The 13,884-nt window shown below is 41.5% G+C and overlaps 1 protein-coding gene across 3 annotated transcripts in view; it reads right to left on the bottom strand.

The window, feature by feature from the left end:
- ncor2 (nuclear receptor corepressor 2) overlaps positions 1 to 13,884 on the bottom strand; it is a 109,639-nt gene that overhangs the window by 25,925 nt on the left and 69,830 nt on the right. For all 3 annotated transcript variants that reach the window (XM_032577653.1, XM_032577652.1, XM_032577654.1), the window contains exons 17-20: positions 13,406 to 13,468; positions 5,623 to 5,765; positions 5,389 to 5,527; positions 2,458 to 2,869 (exon numbers count right to left, since the gene is read on the bottom strand). In XM_032577653.1, coding sequence (XP_032433544.1) covers positions 2,458 to 2,869; positions 5,389 to 5,527; positions 5,623 to 5,765; positions 13,406 to 13,468 — 757 coding nt within the window. The remainder of the gene's footprint in view (positions 1 to 2,457; positions 2,870 to 5,388; positions 5,528 to 5,622; positions 5,766 to 13,405; positions 13,469 to 13,884) is intronic.

Raw genomic sequence — 13,884 nt, 5'->3', positions numbered from 1 at the left:
AAACGTTTTCTTAAATCTGAAGAAATCAATCGGAATGTATTTACTTGATTCTGAAACAGTATGATTCAGTTTAATTGACTTTTTTTTGTAAAAACGACATACGTTGTGAATTGGTGCTACATGTTGGTCAGATTTGCCTGATTACTTAAAGCTTAAACATACAAGCAAAGCTCGATATGGGAGTTTGCTGTTCAAGCCGTCAGGATGTTCATCATGGCCTTCTTTGAGAGATATTTTAGCGCTGAGGGAGAAAATACAATTGCACTATTTGTTATTTATTTTTGAACCAACATAAATGGTGGTGAAAATTGTCGGATTGTTGCAGTAATGAGTATTTAGGAGAAAACTCCAGGCAACAACACTTGGTGTAATGTTTACTGGTGTACTCAGTAAACACTAGAAAGGGTAAATCGATTAAACAAAGCTGCTGGGTTTTATGAGCTCTTAACCATTATGCTTCATGAAAACGTGGGATTTAGAAATACTGGAAAAGTTTGACCCGAGCTAGAAAATATTTACAATCTTGGACCTTTTACAAAAAGCGGTCACATGCAACCATGCTAGCCGTGCTGCTCACACTAACTGATAAAAAAATATTAGAAACAGTCAAAAAATATGCAACGTCAATCCGATTTTGACTCATCATTTTGCATTGAGCCGTTAAATTTACACATGGTGTGACATGGCCTCTGCCTATAAATGATGAATGACCATTCACAGTAGAGACTGGTAAATTTGCAGAGCTGGCAATCATTTCTACTGTCTGCAAGAACCTATCAAAGTATTTTACCATAATTTTCCTCAACAAAACCACAAAGTCAACAGCAGAAACTTATCTTAAAACCACCATTACAATCTGAAACCCCAAGCCTCCAAAAGGCACAAGTTGTAGCAGAATAGCAGACAGTGACTGTGCAGTTTATTCATATTACCTCTGACAACACAATGGCTTAAAACGACACTAAGGGTATTTTCAAACCACATTGTCCGATAAACTCAGTTCGATTGGGGACAAAAATTGCAACATTTGTTACACTTTCAGCTGGTGTAGTTTGCACTTTGTCAAACAAACCAAATCTTTACAAAAACCTGTTACCCTCTCGCCTGTAGAGGCGCCACACCGAGAACAACTTCCTTCTTCAATGCGAACAAAATTGGAGTAGTGGTTGTAGGATTTCTCTCATCTTTGGTAAAAGACCACGAGTCATTTCTCCCACTAGCGCTGAACAATCGTATTTGTTTTGGTTGAATTTACCAAGAATGCCCTGCGCTGCAGTTCGCTTCCTGCTTTTCCAGGTAAATGAACTAGAGTTTGACTAAAGCGGACTAAACAGGGCTGGTGTGAATGCTCCCTTAATGTTCAAGTGAAGGATTTATGGATCAAAAACCAGCAGACATCTGAATTCAGAAAATTGGGATTGGACAAAGACCCAATGAGCATGGAAGCATCTCGAAAATTGAGATGAGCAAAATCAAGAAGAAACCTCAAAGAAAACTGCACTCCATACTCTGCCAGAAAAACACAGATCCTTGAATGTGTGGGGAAATAAATGGATTATTACTGCTATTTCTCAACCAAAAGGCAAGCTTATTCCATTTCACCGAAGCCAGAAGAGAAATTCTGACTTCCAAGCGATTTTTCTGAGTGTGCAAATGAATACAGAGATTACTGGGAAGCCAGCTACGATTTGGTGCACATCAATAAACTGATCATAGCAGCTTTTTGCATTGTAAGCGTTTTTTATATAGTAAAACTCTACTGAGCCTTTCTTAAGCAGCGATATTATAGATCTTATCGCACCAGCAGTAAGCAACGTATGGTAAAGATCTAAAGTGTATGACACATCCACAAACATCTGAACACAACAAACTGATTTAATGACACACTTTTAAGCACACAGCACAAGATTACTAAGGCAAATACACACACACACACACACCAACACATTCCCTCCCTCCTATTGTTTGCTTTGGCAGAGAGGGCAACATTTCCCTCAGCTCTGCCAGTACACGCAGTCTGCTGTCATGGAAAAAAAAAATTGAACAAACACTGCGCTGACAGGACTAATCATTCCTCCCACGAACTTTGACACCCATTTGTTCTGGCCTCATTCACAGACTCACTCACACACACACCATATATTCATAGTGTGTATATATATATATATATATTTTTACATTCATTCAAAGTGGAAATAAAATCCGCGGTTGATAGGAAGGAGCAACCTGTGGCACACACACAAGTGGCTGGACAAATATGGTTCCCCTGCCGTACAGTGTAGCTAGGCAACTAATACCACTTCAAAACCCTCACTGCTTTGTTTTCTAGTGTTTGCTGTGGTAGACCGGAGATGTAGGACACCCAGGAAGATACTTCAAAATCAGACGCCCTTTGATTAAAATAATAAACGAGGAAAGAATTTAAAAGGTTGTATAATCAAGCTTTCTAAATCTCACCTTTTCTTATCTGTATTATCCGTCTCCTCCACCTCATCAGCGCTACAAGTGGCACTAGAGTCACTGTCCCCATGCAGACCTGCTTTGGTCAGGTGCTCCTTCTTGGAGCTCTTGGAGGTTTTGACTTCCTCCTTCTCGACTCTTGGAGGTTTTTTATCCGTGGCATCGTTGGGCAGTACGGGCTGTGGCTGTTCCTTGTTGGGATCCCCTGTTTCAGTCTTTATCTCCTGCTTGATGGTTGACTCTGCCTCCTCCTTGACAGGAGGCTTCTCGTCGCCTGCCTGGTCATTCTTCCTGTCCTCGGTGTTGGAATTGCCCCTCAGCCTGCTGGTCCCTTCCTCTTTAGCCTTGCTGTCCTCCGAGGAGTGCGGCGAGGGCAGGCTCTCTGTGTCCGAGCTGTTGTTTGCTCCACCTGGGAGAGAGTGGACAAAAAGATGAACAGATTAGGATTTATACTGTAAATCATTTTATGTCCCTCTAACCCTTTTCTCTTCCATTCTCCCCCCCATCTCCATCTGCTAGACCAGATTCTTCACAATGCCAGTCTTCTGACTAATCAGGTTTCAGGGTACAATAAGGGGGGAACATAAAACCAATTGTGGCGATGGATGCAATCTCCTGAGGATTCACCACTTTGCTGTGGAAATACAGCACATCCAGCATGTTTCTAGAAACAACTGGATTTGCTTTCTACTGTTGTAGCTGCTGAAACTGATTAGTCACACATTGGTGCTCATTAAGTTTAGCAGGTAAGTTCTACACAGTTAACAATTCACACGCCTCTGATGTCATGAACACGTTTAGCTTAAAGTTTTTCTGCAATTTTGCTGATTTTATTTCCACAGAAATACAGATTATAAGCCAACACCTGACAGTTTATAAAACTACTGTTCATGCTAACTGATGTACCATTGTTGGGCATCGGTAACTAAAATGTTAGTTGCGCTAACCCTGAAGCGCTCATCATAAACAATAGCTCTGCTAACGCTAAAGTGCTACATCCAAATGAAATTTAACGGAAGCTAATGCTGAAGCACCAACTTTAACTCAATTTATAGCTACCCTTGAAAGATCACAATCCTTAAATACCATTTTAACTTGACATTATATGTTTGATTATATGAATTTCATGCTCTATAAAGCCCTTAGATATTGTATTTACGTTTATATCTTGTTTTCCAAAGTCCATATGTTATTTTGTTACAGTATGTATGAATAAAGTTATTGGGGGGGAAAAAAGAGAAACTAACTGTGGGGAGAAGAAACCGAACTGCTAACCCTTCACCTCCTTCAAAATAAAATGATTAACATCTAACTACTTGAAGAAACCATAACAGTCGATAACCAAAACTTCAACACAACTGTCGAACTTTACTCAACAAAACCTTTGCAACACAGTCAACTAAATTAGAGCTTTAGAATTTATATGTAAAAATTAATTTAGGGGAAACTAAGTGCACTAAATGTTTTCAAAGTTAGCTAAAAGCACTAAATAAAAAAATTAGCTGTGGCATTGGCGCATTATCGGAAGAGTGCCCACAAAGACCGAAATCATTCATGTCAATGACACCATTTATTCTGAAATACCCCTGGCAATTGTCACTGGCTTTGTAAAAAATACAAAACAAATCTCCTGTGCAAAATATAAGGGCAAAAATTGATGACTAAGCTGAATTCTGCCTATTCCTTTTTGTGCTGCAAGGATGTCTGTTTTGACTGAGGGTCTTTAATTTATGGTAACATTTTAGGTTTTGTTAAAATAGCAACAAAAAAATTTAATTCTTGAAAAATACTAATTTACATCAAAAAGAAACCATATGCAATTCTCCTTAGTCAACAAGCTAACAGCATTGTTCGGTTAAACTTCCCCTATGAGACCAACGGAAAGGGAAAAAGAAAAGGCTGAAGGATGCCACATGCTAGCTAACACTACGACACAAATGTTGAGAGCAACATAAAAAGGTCAGCGAAACTCCTGTATCTGCAACCGTGAAGTAGTAAACCTTCAACACTGAAGTAGTAAACCTTCTGGAGGACATAAGCTAAAGCTAACCATTTAAATATTAGCTGCACGGACACAGACAACCCAATGATTGTGTTCTGTCAAGATGCGTCTCCCAGTGTCAAAGTTCTGAACCACGCCACTCTCCGTTCTACTGCGGTACAAATTAACACAGGAAAGCAGGCGGCTCAGTCCGCTACTAAATACTGTATCAACAAAACAAACCAGTGTGCCCCTGTCCATTACTCCTCCATTTAGTTGTAAAGGCATTGGAGGCTAATGTGGCTAATAATAACACAGGTTATGTTTGAGCCAGACTGAAGCTGACAATTAGAGCAGAAAAAAGTAGAAACCCGTAGCAACCAAACCTGCTGCAGCACTTAATCACTGTAGAAAATATTCTGAAAAATTACCAGAAAGACAAGGATTGCACAGCGCCTACTGCTGAACAGATTCGCATGGACCAAATTCTTGCTTACACTATAAACAAAAATATGATTTGCATGCACCAGATCCATGTTTGTTTTGAACACAATTTGTTTTAGCGTAGAGTGATCCTTTTTGTGAAATTTATTCGCATCAACAGCAAATTGACAGGCATATGGAAGCACAGAGCAGAACACTACTAAGACAAAATAAAAGTATGATTGAATCAAAGGCACATAGGATATAAAGAATTATACTGTTATCTCATCTACCACTTTGCAAAACTCAGAGAAATTTATGTTTGTTTAAATGAGGACTGAATTGTCCCCTACTGTTGAAACTTAAAATACTGACATATTGTAATTAATCACATTATTGAGTATTAAACTTTAGTCTTTTGACAACTCAACTATGCTTATTCATACTCCCAATCAAAAGAAAGTTTTGGGAGGGATCTTGAATGTTTTTTCCCCAATTGCATGATGTTTCTAGGAATGATGTACCTTCTCCATCTTCAGGCGCTTCCTCTTCGTTGCAGCTGGCTCCTGAACCCTCGATCTCCTCCTCCTCTGCAGGATACGTAGCACTCGCCTCTTCGTTCTGCGAGGCTTTCCCCCTCCGACGGGCCTTTCGCTCCTTCTCCTGGGTTGAAACAAGAACACGCTTCACATGCAACCCCAGAGACACAGTCAAAGTACAAACATCAGCACTATGTGAAGCAGGTATGGCTTCCTTACCGATTTCATTTTATGCTGCTGCAGAATCTCATCCAGTTTCTGCCTCTTCTTGTAATTGAAGTAGAAGTTTTTGCACTGCGACACGGTTTTCGATCCCACCATCTTGGAGATGGCGGACCAATTCCTACCATACTGGAGAAGGCCTGGAACCAACAAGTGGACAGATGACGAGATTAGAGAAGGGACTTTGTAGTTAGCATTACCAGCTAAAAATCTGCAACAGTAGACAAGGGAAAGGCGATTCTCTCTATGAGGAGGCAAAACCATCCCTGTAAGAAGCACAAATGCATCACACAGTAGGCTAGTTTTGGGTCTGATCTATCATCAGTTTTAAGTCCAGATGGCTTAAACTTTCTAAACATAGTAGTCTGCATCCACAAAGACTAAACGATTAGGGCGTAATGTGGTAGGTGGACCATCAGCCACACCAGCAACTCTCCCCACTGGGGTCACTTTGTGTCATATTTCTAGCTGACTTTGATGTGACCCAATTCCAAGAAACCCAAGTCCTTTACCCAGTCAAGCACATGATTGTGTCTTACACAAGAGTCAACAGGCACCCGCTGGGCTTGAGCTGTGATGGATCAACCTGTCAGGAAACACACAAGCTCCCTTACGCGCACACGTAAACAATCAGAGAGTATACATGCTAAAAAGGAGCTACAGCAAGCAGTCACAGGGTGTAAGTCCCAGTGAGAAAGACCGTGTAGAATTTGCTCCAGTGGCCCTCCCTTTTAGAGTCTGCAGTTAGCCAAAGGCAGCTCATTAACTGTGTGTGTTGTAAGAGGCTTAGTTTACACCACCCACTTGCTTCCTGTGCCAGCCTGACAGGTCTTGGCAACAGGACAGGATTCTTGAAAGGTTGTTGGGGGCGGTGTGAGGGAGGAGGCGGCGGTGGCGGTGGGGGGGTGTTATTAACAGGCACGCAGCCAGCACATCTTGGGATAACCTTGGACATGGGTTCAGAGGTCTCTGCATCTCATCGCTTAATGGAGCCGGTAAGGCTAGAGGAAGCTGCAGGAGAGGGAAGGACAGCTGTTTACAGCCCTGTCACTTCACTTCGTCAATCTGTCACAGACGCTGAAGCTCCCTCAAACTAATCAGCACTAAGATTATTACTAACAGCTGGCTTAAGAGTTGGACTATTGTTTGCTTAGAATTTCCGCAAAGAACGTTGTTGGTAAATCCAAAGTGTATCTACAACTAGAGATGCACTGAAAAATCGGTTGCCGATCAGTTTAGCAATTCACCGGCCAGCCAAAAACTCGATAACATTTAAACTCAGGCTATTTAGGGTTGACAACCAAGGCTTAAAAGTAGCTTTCTATATTCTGAAAGTTAATGCTTATGCCATTCCAATAAATAATTTCCAATAGCAGGAGGTCATGTAAACCTATTTTGGAGTCCCAATCTAAGTCAAATCTGATGAGTAAACTGGTTCAGACACGGTTCAGAGCCAAAGAAAATAGGAACAAAGTAAAACAAACTGAATTAGGGATGCACAGATATGACAATTTGGACCCATTTTGATATCCGATATTAATACTGCTGTTATGGCCAATAACCAATTTTGACCAATGTTATATATATTTCCCCTACACCTTCAACACTGTGAAAGTGTTTTCTGCTTCATATAAAATCTCCCACAATCCTGCACTGCGTCACTATCACGAGTGAACAAATCAGCCAATACCAATGTTGATGCTGATATATTGCACAGCCATAAATTGAACTGCGAGAATTTTGTATCTTTACCACCATTTACTTCAAGAGTTGAAAATACTTTCCTACAAAAGTAAAATAATCGTATAAGTGATGACTTAATAATTTGAGCACGAATGAGTTTACTACTATTGTGAAATGGTATTATGTAGGTACAAAATGGATACGCAAATTAGCAAAGGGATGAAATAACCTGAAGTCTAACCAAGCTCTTACAGGTTGCACTGACTGTAAAGCTCTTCAGTGTCGACACCATTACTGAGTGAAGAAGAATCGAAGCAGGATCTTTTTAGTGCCAAGTTCACAAATTAAATCAGAGGAATGTAGAAAACAAATCTGTATTTTATACATTTAAAAGATAACAGGAAGTCATTCTATTGCAAGGTAGCTAGTTTCAATACTTTTGCAAGCATTGAAACTTTGCCATGGAGCCCCTCTAGATTCAAAAAAGTTGGCTACCATTTGGATGTCTCAGAGTTAAAACAAGGATCTACATTATCAACTCCAGCTCTTAAGAGGTACCGTCTTGCAACATTTATATGCATCAATGCTCGAACACACCTTAAATCAATAGCTTTTCAGTATCTCGCCAAGATCTGTAGAGGCTATTCAGGTGTGTTGGATCAGGGATGCATCTAAAAGTTGGAGGACAGGCCCTCTCAAGATCAGTTTTAAATATCAACTCTTATTATTTTGTGTTTTAATTAAGAACAACCCTATTTAAGAGCCACTGCTCCCAATGCAAATAATTACATAAATAAAAGAAACTACTTATGTCAGGGAGTCTAGAACACAATATTTTGAATGATGTTCATGTATCATATTACGATATACTTTTTAAGTAGAGTGTCAAGCAACATAGGTATCACAAAAGCTAGAGATCGGAAAGCGGCTGCTGGATTCTTATCGGTGCATCTCCACACAAAACTGAATTTTTTTTCTATTCTGTCTGCAGGGGCATTAGATATCATCTGAGTGTTTACTGTTAATTTTCCTATAAAGGTTAATTAAAAAAAATAAAAAATCAACAACCACGTGCAATGTTCCAGTTTGAAGTAGAAAAGCCTTTCTAGCAAAGAAGAGAAGTCAAACCAGTTGCTCGAACTCTCTCAATGGGGACCAAGACATGTGACAAACACACATTAACCTTTTACAGCCGTCCCACAATATATATATATATATATATATATATATATATATATATATATATATTAATATACTGTATATATATATATAGCAGGGGGATTCCTTTTCCCTAAAAGTACCTTGTTACCCAACATGCTCAAAGGCACCATTAGCCACCAAATATGCATATTTAAACAAGTGAGACAAACTCTTTGCAGAAGCATGAATTAAAGCTAAAACCGTAAGCAAAGTTCATTTACAGAAAGCAAAAGGTCACTTTGTCTCGACACCCTAGCAGCACACTGTTGATTTAATCATAAGCCAGCACACAATACAAATCAGCTCTGGTTGACTCAGAAACTTAGCTGCCACAGGAGCACACATGGCACAAACATCCAATAGGCGGCAGCCATGCTGAAACAGGTGGTGACTTCACACCCAATCACAACACTCGACTTCCAGTAGCTCCTCCCTGAAAAAGTCCAATCAACACCTGGTGCGGCCAGAAAGTTGTTGTTCCTGTCTGTCACATGCCCTGTCCCTTGCCTCAATTGTGGATTTTGCGGCCCAGCGGCGGAGCAGCTCTGTCGGACGCTGTGGTCTCTCTAGAGCCCCGGCTGAGAGGCTCTTCTGGGGCTGGGCCTTCCGATCCAGAGCAGAGGAGATGAAAACAGGTCGGTAGCTGCGCTCTTCCTGCCAGCTGGCTGGAAACTTGAGCCGGTGTCAAGTTGACATGCTCCGAAATGGCACATGCTCTTCTCTCTCTCTCTCACTCTCCTTTTTCCTCCCGCTAATGTCGTCCCAGCGCTCCGGTGAGTGCTGCTCTGCTGTGCTGCGTCTCTTCCCCCAATGGCGGTCGTCTGAGAAGACTTCCACAGGAAAGTGGGACTGTGGGGCGGCGCTCTATGCTCAGCCTTTCTCTCCCTCATCTGATCTCTCCTATCTTTTTTTTTTCTCTCCCTCCCTCTTTCCGTCGGTCTGTCCCGCCCCCTGCCTTGCTCTGCCAGCAGGCGCGCCGGCACGCACGCACACACTAGAACAGACAAACGCATGAGTGAGTACAAACTCGCTAGAACTCCCCCGCTACCGCCACCCCCGCCCTCCCTCCGTCTCTCTTGTTAATACTCTTGCACACAGACACAAACACACATTCAGGCAGTCTAAGAGTAAACAGAGAGCAGCGAGGGAGAGGAAAGAGATAGAGAGGGAGCCCAGCCACGGAGCCAGAGAGACAATGGAGAAAGGGAAAGGATACAGAAGTGGAGAGTAAGAGGGGCACACAGGAAGGAGAGAGAGAGAGAAAGAGAGAGAGGGGGGAGTTGATGTTGATACCATGAGAAAGCATAAAGGCTTTCACATTTTTCCTGACTGACCTGCTTTTCATCTTGAATGTGACCTCTTCAGTTTATAACAACAGAGAGTGAGGGGGAGAGGGAGGAAGGGAGACTGGGGGGCGGAGGAGAAAAAGAAAAGAGGTGTTTGCCAAATCTTCCACAGCTCTTGCCAATCTGGGCCGCTGCCATCTTCTGACCCAGAGACAGGAGCGAGAGACGAGAGCGACGGCGGCGCAATAAAGAGAGGAGAGATAGTGTGGCCTTCCCTGCCTGCTGCTCCTTTAAATGGGTTTCTCCTGCACCAGATTAGTGCACCTACATAAACCCCCGACCAAGAAGGCTGCACATGAGGCCGAGGGAATGCAGACGCAACAGTTGCCAAGGGTTTATGGTGACCAGAAATCGGAATAGGCCAGTTTTCCCCTTAATCGGCAGGTAAATTACTGGACAACTCAGAACTCCCTCCATCTGCATTACATAATAACTAACTACATGTATTTCGACGTGCTTTCTTGAGTTTAACAAAAACGACTGAAGGTCAGGGAGACATATTTTAATTAGGGGTGTCCTGATGCAACTCTTTCACTTCTGATAAAAATATTTCAGCTTTGAATATTCGCCAATACCGATAATTACACGATTAGATATCAACACGAATCATACATACTTTTGTAATTTATATTGTAGTGGGAAATGTTAGAAAAGGCTTCATCAAGTGATATCAGTGTAACAGAGCACAATAGTCGACAACAATAGGAATGATGACTGATTCATTCATTATTAACCAGTTGGTCTGCATGCTTGTATCCAAGATTGTAGATGCAGGACAATATATTCCAAAACTCGGTTTGGCTGATAACGGATTTTGATATCAATATCGGCTCGGGACACCTCTAGTTTTAATAGTTCTATCATAGAACAACCTGCACATTTTGGACTATTATTTGCACTTTTCCTATAGAAAATAAAAGCCAAAATCTGAATAAACAGCCCTTAACGAAAATCTGAAACTGGTATCGGCCAGAAAAAAATCTGATCAGTGCAAACCATCCAAGCAGTGTGGCAGAGTCGTTGCTTAAGGTTAAACTGGCTGGCAACGACACGCCGGAGTGCTGATGTTCTGCCAAGAACAATAATGCCATTATTCAGATCTGGTTAGCTCAAGGGGATAAATACAATAGCATCAGGACACCTAAGCCTCTTTAAAACATATACATATCAAGCACATGACTTGGAAGACATCCCGAGCAAGCTTAATTCAACACAGTGCAGAAATGGGCCGAGGAAGGTAGCAACGTTCAGCGTCTCGGAGCGACGCGATCCCCGTGGGCAGGTTAGAGGATGGTTGGTAGAACTGATGAAAAACATTAAGAGCAGCTCCTCCTCTCGGGCTTACTGAACTGTAGCTGGAGTCCTGTGTTTGTGGTTACATAAGCCCTTCATAGAAGCTCTGCTTCGACTGAGCTGCCAGGCTAATCCTCTGGGATGGAGTGCCCCACTAATCCCACGGCAGGAGAATGGAACTGAAGACATTAACCAGGATTACTACACAGGACCGTGTTCAAGCAAGGCCAACGGCAGTTATCACTAAATAACCTCGTAACTCACAGAAAGAAAAAACAGACACACTTAGTAGGAGACACTACCTAAAGCTGAGCAGATTTGAAGTCAGTTTTGGTTGATTTAAAATGGAGGACAAGGACTAGTAATAAGAAGCAGAAAGGGGTCACATCAGACAACCTCTGGGTATCTGCAAGTCAAATTTCAGACTTTTTAATGCCACCTTGGAATGAAATGCATGACTAATAGACTATAAATATAAAAGTTGATTGGAGGATCCTGCTGTATTACAACCAAGCATTACAAAAGCCTCTGTAGCGCCAAGCTTAAAACTTTTTTTTTTTTTGCATTGTATTGGTTGGCAACAGAAGTAAGCCAGTGGTGAAAATTAATGTTGTCCAGCCAACTAGTGATAAAGTTGCACTTACCCATGACAGACACAGGAAAGCTAGCCAGCTAGCAAGGGTACATTAGCGGCTAATTATCGGTAGCCTCAACCACCTCAAACCACAGAATGCAATGAAGATGTCTGCATGAGACTCAAACTTTTACCAGACAGAACAGCCTGGTAAAATTTAAGATTATCATATAAAAGGACAACTTACAATTTATAAAACAAATTTAAGACATTTTAAGGCCTTAACTTTAGATGAACGAATTTAAAACTTTTTAAGGATGCACAGACACCCTGAGTCTAACCAACTGCATGTGAACGGCACCAAAATAGCTGCCTGCTCAGGAAATGCTGACAGATGTTAAAATTTAGAACATTCAAATTCTGACATAAAAAACAAGAGATGACCGACCCATCGCAAACTTTAAAATGGCTAAAAAAAAATTAAAAAAACTTTCCCCGCTAAGTGCTAACAAGTAGAGCTAATCCCAATTCTTCAGTGCATACAAATTTAGATTTTCCCCTGAAAACAAAACTATGTTGGCCAACTTCTGCATCAATAACATATTTTAAGAAAAAACCTTGATAGATGTAAGAAGCAATTTAAAATTAAACTGTATCTGCAGCAGTGGCTCCTAATGTTGATCCTCAGAATCCACTTTTCTTTATGATTTAAATGTGTAGCAAATGTTAATGGAGTACAGCAAAATTATGATACTTGGTACCATGTTACCAAAAACCTTTTGGATGCTTAAGACAGCGAAAAATGTCAACTTAGTAATAATTTTGTCCTCGTTTAAAAAAAAAAAAAAAAATCAAGAACATATAAATAAAAAATGATTGGTGACTTGTATATTGTTCAATTCTTCATATAATTCTTGAAGAAAAAGTGGACTCAGCTATAGTTTATGTAACAAAAACCAGATAGCCGAGATGAAATAGAAATATTCTAACTGGGGGATCTCTAGATTAAAAAGGATATTTATTCCACGTAGAATGTCGAAAACTTACTAATGCAAAAAGTCCAAATTAAATAAAATGTTTAAATTCAACATGATAATTAAACATATTTGAGGGAAATCATCACTGAAGATCAAAGAATCCCACATAGATAAGCTGTATGCAGAAGAGCTCACTGAATCTGAGAAGCTCAATCAATCAGTAACTGAGGTTCAACCAATATACAAATCAAATACTCTGGGAAACACTCACACACACAGAGCTAGTGCCGAGCAAAAACGGGCAGGATGGCAGTGACCTCTGCAAATCAGCCATAGGCTTTTGGGTAATCTTCAGTCAGGGACAATAAACAGCCCGAGTTAATGACTGCTGCATTCGCAGGGCTTGCTGATAAGGGACAGACTTTACAGCCTCCCTGATAAAAGCCAAACTGCCTTGACCCAGAGAGAAAGGGAAACGGCTCCAAAGAGCAACAAACGCCTTTTCAGGCAGACTGAGAAGCACACGCACAGACACAACCTCGCAGCACGTGGCAGCTGCCGCCTCTCCAACAGGAAGTCACACCCGTGTCGCTCGGCGATGCTTTCAAACGTCGCTCGGGCGGCTAACGTTCATTGATCCGACGACAGCGTTACAACACACAGCGAGGCTGCCGGAGCGAGAAGACGAAAAGTTTAATCTGCATTACCTTTTTTGGCTGTTTCCATCTCTTCTTCAGTCCAGCGAGAGCTCTCATTCATTTCCAGATTGGCTGTCAAAAAAAAAAAAAAAAAAAAAAAATAGAGAAGCAGCGAGTTAGAGAAGGCGGGAGGAGGCGGGGGAGCGGGCAGTTGTCATGAAGTCAGTTAGGGAGTGACTGACATTAGGAAAGGAAGAAGAGAAATGAATTGAAGAGGGAAAAAAACAATCAAAGGGTGGGGGGGAGGGCAGCTTGCACTGAAGCACTGCAGCTTTGGTTGCTAAGGACTATTTGTTTTAGATGGAGGAAGCAGGAAATCCAAGGAGAGAACTCAGTTAATGATTATAGACATAACAACTGGCTGCTTTCCCTGCATAGGCTGTGAGCCAGGCTGTCAGGAGGGCTGGAGCTTGCACTTATACGTCCTAGAATGGACTCGTGAAGGGCACAGTGGGCCGGTTGGCAACGCTAACCAGCAGAAGACCAAA

Source organism: Xiphophorus hellerii, chromosome 12 (assembly GCF_003331165.1).
Source record: "Xiphophorus hellerii strain 12219 chromosome 12, Xiphophorus_hellerii-4.1, whole genome shotgun sequence".
Classification (NCBI taxonomy): Eukaryota; Metazoa; Chordata; class Actinopteri; order Cyprinodontiformes; family Poeciliidae; genus Xiphophorus; species Xiphophorus hellerii.
The sequence above is the reverse complement of the archived record's forward strand: the minus strand, read 5'-3'. Positions and strand labels throughout refer to the sequence as shown.